This window comes from Adiantum capillus-veneris, chromosome 7 (genome assembly GCF_014529385.1).
Source record: "Adiantum capillus-veneris isolate H3 chromosome 7, ASM1452938v2, whole genome shotgun sequence".
NCBI classification, from domain to species: Eukaryota; Viridiplantae; Streptophyta; class Polypodiopsida; order Polypodiales; family Pteridaceae; genus Adiantum; species Adiantum capillus-veneris.
In genome coordinates, this window is record NC_140937.1 from 141,890,203 (window position 1) to 141,899,314 (window position 9,112).

Sequence of the window (9,112 nt, forward strand, 5' to 3'; positions counted from 1 at the left end):
ACAACCCCCGCTCACTCTTCGAGAGAGGGCCAATTACATCAGAGGGAAATGTTTTGAATTCGGAGAACATGGGCACGTCTCCGCAAAGTGCCCCAAAAAGGCACAGCAAGAACAACATGAAGACAAGCCAGAGAGTTAAAGAACAGCAGAGGAACGTGGCAGAAAAGGCAAGATGAAAGCAGGATTGGTTCCAAATTGCATGGGTACTGACCCAAGCACGATTGATGAAAGTACAGAACTTTGCAAAGCTTGGGGCAAAGTGAAAGATCAAGAAGCCCCGATTTTCTTTGATGGAGGAGCCAAGGCCAAATTCATTTCACCCGAATTGGCGGCGCGGCTCGAGATTACACCCGATAGGATGGGACCACTAGCAGAGGTAGTTCTAGCAGCACCCGAAAGGTTGTGATGTCCTCCTGGGGATTCCCTGGCACCACAAGAACAACGCCGTGGCCGACTATCAGGCAAGGAAAGCGACTTTGACCACAGAGAAAGGTAGAACCATTGTACTCGATGTAAAACTTAAGGGCGAGTCTGTCCCTATTGTATCGGCTTCGGCCATTTCCAAATCAATGAAATCCAATCTGTTTGTTTACTCGATCTTTTTCAAAGAGTTCAATGATGAGGATAGGACAAATATGTCTGAACTTTGATAAAGAACGCCAAGATTTTCTCCACGCTCATGCCGATTGCTTCTCAGAGGTCCTGCCAGGTGAGTTACCACCCGCTCGTCTTGAGAATCATACCATTGATCTGATACCTGGAAGCACACCACCAAACCCGCCACCTTACCGTGTGAGCCGAGCCCAGAACGAAGAAATTAAGAACCAAGTGAAAGACCTCTTGGAAAAGGGTCTTGTCCAGCCTAGTACTTCACCGTACTGCTCTCCAGTGTTGTTGGTTTTGAAGAAAGAAGGATCTTGGAGAATGTGCATCGATTATAGAGCTCTCAACAAAATCACCATCAAGAACAGATTTTCGATTCCTAGGATCGATGATCTACTTGACCGACTACAGGGATCCTCGTGCTTTAGCAGGATCGACTTGAAAAGTGGATATCATCCGATCCGAATCGCGCCGAGAGACGTCTACAAGACAGCCTTTCAGACAACTTTTTGGTTATTTGAGTTTTTGGTGATGCCTTTTGGCTTAACCAATGCTCCTCCGACATTTAACCAGATGATGGACAGGATTTTTCGAAAGTATAGACCATCTGTTGGCACTTTCTTTGACGACATCGTTATTTTCTCCAAGGATGAGGCAGAACATAGAGAACATCTGCTTCAGGTCTTTCAGGCTTTACGAGATCACAATTAATGCGAAGAAAAGAGAATTTCTCCTACCAGAGATACACTTTTTGGGACACATTGTCTCATGCGGAGATATGTCCATGTTCCCAGCATCCAGAGCACTTCCTCTCCCTGATGAAGCGAGCTCTCTCCTCAGGAGTAAGCTTGGGTCGTGCATCCTTCTTTTCTGGGTTGCTCTTTCTCTTTCTACTTTCATTCGCTGAAGTCTGTTCGGCTCGTTGTGTCATGACCTCATCGGTGGGGTAGGTCCGACTGCCAGAGTGAATGGCAAAGCCCCGTTTCGCACGACTCATTAACTCCTAAATAGAAGCTTACTTCTGTTCCAAGCAGTGATCTCAGATCTCTGTAGGTAGACTAAAGGTAAACCGCTCAATCTGTTCTCTGAACGAGATCTTCTTGAATGAAGAGGCGGGTAGAAAAGAGCTCCAGAATCTCTCACAGTAAGCATCCACTGTATCTCTCTTGGTCATCCGAAGATGGTTCCAAGCAGCTCGTATATCGCGTTCATACTCTTGAGTCAACCAAGAAGAAATAAAAAGCTTCTTAAATTTCAGTCATTTAATTGGCGCTGTCTTGTTTAAAAGAAGCGTGGACCACCAAGTTCGAGCATTCCCGTAAAATAAGAGGCAGCTCTCCGAATCTTGGCTGTGCTCTGTGTAGCGTCCTCCCGCGAAAGCGATGTCAACTGCTGTATAAAAGACAAAGCCTTTGAAGCATCTTTGTATCCTGAAAAAGTGTCAAATTTGATCGACTGTCCACCTTTCTTAAACTCTCGACCTTTCTTGCTTTTATCTTCCAGAAAGTCATACTTGTTGGCTTTATAAAAATTCTTCTTGTTCGCATAAAAGTTGTCGTCATCAGAGTCTGAACTGTCTGTAGACGAGTCCTCTGTAGAACTGTCACTCACTGGGCAAGATTTAGACTTCTTTGCCCTTTCCGAAGCGTTGTTCTTGCTTCGCTTTTTGCCTTTTCTGTCTTCTTCGCTCGAATATGAAGAGCTAGAAGAATTGTCAGAAGAAGAAGAACTGGGTACTTCTTCAAATCGAAGACGCTTCTTCTGTTTCTTTGCTTTGTCAAATGTCGACTGACGACCCAAATAACCCGGGAAGTCAGTGCCTTTCTTCTGCTTTTTGCCGTGCTTTTTAGCTTTCTTCTGCGCGTCAAAAAGCTGAGCAATCCGTGCATCAACCACCTCTTCTAATTCCTCCTCTGAATATTGCTTGTGATCAGAAGGTTTCTAGAGAGCGGGTTTCGGGGGTGGTGTTGTGGTTTTCTACCACTGCGCATGCACTTCCTGAAAAGAAGTCTCGCTCATATATTTTGCCAATTTCGTTTGGTAGATTTTAGGGTTTGCAAGTTTTAGGGTTAGGGTTTGCAGAATTAGGGTTTTCAGCAGCAGTCAAGGGTTAGGGTTTCCGGCATGCTCTCAGGCAGACACGTCGTCACTTTGTGACAGGTCCTAGGTGACATAAAGATATTTAATAAAGTAGAAGCATACTCACAAGAATGCATAAAAACTGATGATGTGGCAACCTATACGGAATCCCGTCACTCAATAAGGAGTCTCATTCCAGATCAGAACTCTTGATATCCTGGGTCGTTGACTTCCCAGAAGTATCTCATTTAATAAGGAGTCCTCATTCCAAATACGAACTCTTGATATCCTTGGTCATTGACTTCCCAGAAGTATCTCATCCAATAAAGAGTCTCATTCCAGATCGGAACTCTTGATATCCTGGGTCGTTGGTTTCCCAGAAGTATCTCATTCAATAGGAATATTCAGTGGTTGGCACATCACAATGTAACACAAATGCTCACATATGCATGTTACAAGACATAGAAACATAAAGCCGCCGATGAACACTCCTCCCGCATAACCTAACAAGGTCCGGGCCTAGAGATATTCAACAACTCACTCATCACTCCTCCCCCATAACCTAAAAAGGTCCGAGCCGCAAGATATAGAGGCGTTTTATAACCAAACGCCCCCCAAACTGCAGTCTGCGTCGTTTGAGGGTGCTGAGAGTAACCACTGCTCAGACATCTTAATATCCCCCCCGTAGAACCATCCAGGTCCAAGCCATGAGTAAAACCAGCAATTTTTAAACATTCAATACTCCCCCCGAAGATAACCACAAGGGTCCGGGCCATGAGTATGGACAAGCATTCACAAACATCATTTCTCACTACTACACTCGGCAGTAAAAATCACCAATCAATGGAACCGGTATTAAACCAAAGTTAAACAATTCAAATCGGCACCAAGACAGGTTCAAAAACACATACCATCCATTTCAAACAAATTCCAACAAAATCACCAAACAAGTTCTCAATCAGAACTCAAACTTAAAAAGCAATCTCGAGCCTAGTCGAGCTGGAAAAGACGACCGGCTTTCCATCCTGAAACTTGCACCAAGATTAGGGTTAGATTTCTTCCATAAGGTTGTAGCCGACCGCACCATGGTCCATAAGCTCTTTGACACATAGTGTTCTTGTGGCGGTGATGGTAGCCCAAGACATACCAATCACACTAGACCTCCAAGGTTATCAGCAAGAGACACATGTTGAGAGATGTCTAAAGACTGCAAGTTGTAATCTGCTAGGGTTTCTGCGGCAAGCATTTCAGGATAACCCACTCTGCCAAAAGTTGCATTCTGAAGGAAACTGTCACAAGACATGTAACTTCGCGCAAAAAAAAAATCTTGAAAGCTTGCCAAGTCCTTGGAGTGTGCGGCTTGGTAGCTATAGACTTCCACCACTGCATGGCACTACCTATGAGAGAAACATAGCTTGAAAAAAAAAATCCTTGATCCATCTCTTGCAAGTGATCTTTATGGCTTATGCCCTGTAAGACAGAGAGATGAAGACGGGAGCACGCCCAATGCGCGATGAAGTAAGGGTGGGAGTGGTTAATAAGTCCGGGGTCGAGACACGAAGTTACTTCAAATAAAATTCCAATAGACTTTGGAAGCGCCGGTTTGCTCTATCTGCTCTTGGGTAGGACCAGTATGCTTTTAGAAAAGCACACCTGAAGCTTTGATACCACTATCACGGGACGGGTGACCAGTGGCGGAATTCCACCCCAAGAGAGCACTGGCCCCAAACCGTGGCGCCCCTTTCGGTATTTCTTTATATTGCTTTTCAGTACAGTGACGGTACTCCACCCTCTACACCTTCGTACTGAAGCGTGCCGGAGAATGAGCCCTCTGCACATATTTAAAGGCCCTTAGCCTATGAAAAGCAGTTACATGAAAAGCCTTTAAACTCAAACGCAACCGGCCCAAAAGCAGATGCCCAAATGCTGCCAACGCAAAAATAGAAATCCGTACAGCTCTACCACGTCAACACTCAACGTAAAACGCGGAAATTCGTACAAGTCTGCCACATCAACATGTCAGCGTAAAATCCAAAAATCCGTACCGGTTTGTCAACGCAAAATCCGGGACTCGGTACTGCTGCCACATCATCACAGCTACGCAATTGTGTGTATGTGTGGGCTTGCTTTAGTTTAATGTCTTTGGGTCACTTGGCCCCAGCGGACGAGGTCCCATAAGTTGGTGGGAGCTCTTCTTTAAAAAATAGGCCACTCGGCAAGACTTTGTAAGTCTAAAACTTCTTCTTCTGCTTTGGCTTCTTCTACTTCTTCTTCTTCGTAGGGTTTAGACCCCTCGGCCGCGATCTGCAGGGCTGGCTCCGTTCTTCAGTGGCTTGACACGTCAACAGTTTGTGCCAGTCCAGAGTCTTTCCATCTGACCACTCTCAGAAGTGGTTACATTGGCCTTAGAATGATGGGCATATATACAAGGCACGGAAAAAAACCTTACTAGTTTATTTTAAAAATATAATCATAGTTTTCCAGTATTTTCTTATATTATTAAGAAGCAACCTCCAATGGCATCTTCTTGAAGGTAGAGTATGAAGCTTGTTTTGTAGCTTGTGAAGCAGTTTGGGTTAGAAAATTTCTTGCAAGCATCGGAGCTACTTCAATATAACAACCAGAGTTGCATGGCCATTCCCAGAAACCCAATCTTCCATGCACCCACAAAGCACATTGAGGTTAAGTACCATTATGTAGAAGAGCTTTTCGAGGATGAATCTGTGGAGAAACTGATGGCATCAAATCCCCCCATTGATGAATAGCTAATTATGTCAACCATTCGACTTGTCAAATTGATTTCCAACTCACCAAAGGGAGAAATTCACCAAGCCAAAGAAACCAACCATCCGCAAGTATTACATGAAAAAAAAAATCAGGTACAACATCTAAATGTGCCACAATGGTCACAACTTCGTTTTTTCCGACTTGATTTCAACATTTATCAGGTAAACATTGATTGCTTTTACCATTGACAGTGCAGCTACTTGTCCTAAGCATACATTGATAACTCAACCTTAAATGCTCGAACATAAACAACAAAGTCGAACAGCAAACTTACATCCATGGCTGTTAAGACTGCAAATAATAATGACCCATCACGTATGTGCAGTTTATGATTCTTTGCATCCAGCAGAACTGTGTTCCTAAAAAGCTCCTCCAGATGGCCTGACATCTATACAATCATTCACCCAAGCGATATCATCAGCACTAAACACAAAAATAGTACTGAGCCACTCATCACTGCAAAGCCAAAGTAATAAAATAATGTTGTTACCAGGTTTCAAAAAAAAAGTGCAAGGTAACTACTGTACAATTTCCGCAAAGCAAGGTTTATAAAAGCAGCATCTTTAAAGTTTTTTCTACCTTTTCCATATGAACATCCTCACACATTGCAGATAAAGCAACCCTACTATGGAATTCATCATCAATACCTGAGTGAATGTGTTAAGCCACTGTTGCTTCAAGAGAGCATAAGGTCTAATATCCTCCTCTTCTACAACCACATCCGCTTCCTCCGAAACATTGCCAGAGAGGCCAAGCTCATGTTTTGCATCCAGTAAGACTTGAGCAGCTTCAGCTATCTTGCCCTGAGAGAGCTGCAATGAAGCAGTTTTGATCATCTCAAACAAATTAGCTATTCTCTCGACAACGTGTATGGCTTGTTTCTTCTCATCCACTTCTCGATTTGTCAGGCGTACTTGTTCCACGAAGGCAGAGAGTTGAGAGCAAACAGAGGAAGGGTCTTGAGATGGGGTGCCTGGAGTCAGGAGGGGTTCTAGATCTTGAGCAACCTGTAAAAAATGGTTGAGAGAGGCAGAGGCAGTGGAGATGACGCAGGCAAACTCCTCCTTCTGAGACAAGACGCAGCGGCGTACACGATCCTTGACCTGCTCGGAGCGAAGCTGCATCCTGTTGACGAGGGCGCGCAAATCTGAGGCTGACAAAGGTGTTGAAGCATCCCACAATCCATCCTGTTTGTCCTGAACACCCAACACTTGCAACAACTCCTTGGAGAGATCGGCGTTCCCAGCTCGCCCTGCGTTTTCCATTTCATCCCCGGCCACGCACGGCTGAGCGTTAGCTTAATGTCGTCGCGTCATCGTGCATTGGCCTGCTCAGCAATCCTTTGCACTCTAAATTTTCCACAGTCGAGCAACAAAACGAAACGAGGCTTCGTGAAAAATAATCAGCCTCCAATAATAAATACAACAATCGAAAAATATTTCTGCACTATCTCTTCTCTCTATCTCTCTCTCTCTCTCCACCCCCAATAAGTGAAATCTAAACTAACATACTATGGCGGCAGCTCTTGCCTTGCCACGTGTCACTATTTAGGAGAAAGTTTAAAAGTAGAAAGAAAAGTTTTAAAAAAAGCGTTTACATGCCTGCAAATAGCTGCCCGCGCTGTGCCAAGCAATTTATTTTGTGCTACCAAGGAATTTATTTTGCGCTGCCAAGGAACTTTAGTTGGCCGCTGCGTACGTGAGAGAGCCAATCCACCAATATCCGCGACGCGGTGAGAGAGAGAGAGAGAGAGAGAGAGAGAGTGAGAGTGAGAGAGCCACGAGCAGGGCGTCTCCATCATCATCGCCTTCTGAGGTGAGCTCCGTGTACTCTGTGCGTACCACTCTGCAGACATGGAGTTCTCTTTTTGTCTCTCTCTCTATCTATCTAGAATGTGGATACACTCCCCCGTACCCAGTGATGAGCGTCGTTTACTGTGTGTGTACCGCGTTACAGTGCTGGAGTTGAAGCGCGCGCACGCGTGTGTGTGTGTGTGAGAGGTTGCAGGGTGAAGTCACGTTAATGGCATGCTATGCTACCCAATGGCGTCGGTCTCTTTCTTCACAGACGCATCCGTCCTCCATGCCCTCCTCACCTCTCTCTCACTTGTGCTACACGCTATGTCTCTTTCTCTCTATAGCATCATGCCGACGTAGTTAATTGCGTTCTTGCTCTCTGCCTCTGCTCACGGCTGCTCTCTTCTTGCGACCCTTGATTTTGCGCCACAACAGGGCACGCACACAGAGGGTACCAGTCCTCTTGGGCTTCCCTTTCCTACTCACTCGCGCTCCTTCTCGAGCTGCAATACCTCTCTCTCTCTCTCTCTCTCTCTCTCTCTCTCTCTCTCTCTCTCTCTCTCTCTCTCTCTCTCTCTCTCTCTCTCTCTCTCTCTCTCTCTCTCTCTCTCTCTCTCTCTCTTTGTAGCGCACATGTGTGTGTGTGAGAGAGAGAGAGAGGTTGCAGCATCGCTGTGTAGAGCCTTCTGCTGCTTCTACGCTTGCAACGTCGTCTTCTGAGGTCCTCCATGCCCTCCTCACCTCTCTCTCACCCATGTTGCATGACGCTCTCTCTCTTTCTCTCTGTAGCGACGTGTCAATGTGGACATTAATGTTGCGCGCACGTGTGTGTGTGTGTGTGTGTGTGTGTGTGTGAGAGAGAGAGAGAGAGAGGTTGCAACATCTCTCTATAGAGCGCATGTGTGTGTGTGCACTGCACGCTAGCTCTTCTGCTGCTTCTGCGCCGCTTACAACGTCGCTCTATGAGAGAGAGAAAGTGAAATGAATTGTTATAGTAACGATTTGAGAGTGAGAGTGAGAGAGAGAGAGAGAGAGAGAGATATGAAATGTTATATTAACATTTTATGTCCTGAATGGTTTGCTTGAGATGCTATTGTACCCACTTTAACATTCCTGAATGTAACCTTCGTGAGGAAAGAGCACAATAAGAAATGGTTTGAATTGAAGAAGCTTCCTTTTTCTTTTATGAGAGAGAGAGAGAATGAAATGAATTGTCATAGAAAATCTTGAGAGAGAGAGAGAGAGAGAGAAAGGAATTAACAGTTATATTAACATCCTCAAAAAAAGAAGTGAAAAGTTATAGTTAGATCTTCTTGGGGAGAGAGAGATACAATGAAATGAAATGAAATGTTATGTTATTTTTGGTAGCTGCAGTCACATGCAAATCGAAGCGAGTGCTTACCGTTATCTAAGTGTTTGTGAAGCAAGGTGATTTTATGAAAAAAAAATATTCAATGTTGAAATGTTCTATCAACTACCTCCACTTAGCATTCTCTTTCTTATCTCGTAGGCAGCAAGTACGCAAGCCAAGGCGAGTAGGGTGGCAATAGTCGAGGCGTGCGTGAAGCAGCTCAACCAGGTAACTTTTTTCAAAACTAGGTTTGATTTTTAATTTTAAGTTCATTTCAATTATTTAATTTGTTTATTTGATTATTGATTTTATTCAATCATTTAAGCATTTAATTTAAATTTAAAGATACACTCACACACACATAGAAACAAAAAACAATATAAAGGGGGTAGCGAGAGAGAGAGAGAGAGAGAGAGAGAGAGAGAGAGAGAGAGTAGACCTGCGAGCTGTGTTTGGGAAAAATCATTTTTCCAAACATAAAAATCTCCTTTCCTTG

At 44.4% G+C, this 9,112-nt stretch overlaps 1 protein-coding gene across 1 annotated transcript in view; it reads right to left on the minus strand.

Moving 5' to 3' along the window:
* The window catches only part of ATZW10 (centromere/kinetochore protein, putative (ZW10)), a 39,569-nt gene extending 32,697 nt beyond the window's left edge, over positions 1-6,872 (minus strand). The window contains exons 1-2 of the mRNA XM_086516579.1: positions 6,117-6,872; positions 5,744-5,857 (exon numbers count right to left, since the gene is read on the minus strand). Of these exons, the coding sequence (XP_086372705.1) occupies positions 5,744-5,857; positions 6,117-6,734 (732 nt within the window). The 5' untranslated portion in view covers positions 6,735-6,872. The remainder of the gene's footprint in view (positions 1-5,743; positions 5,858-6,116) is intronic.
* Between the last annotated feature and the right edge of the window lie 2,240 nt (positions 6,873-9,112).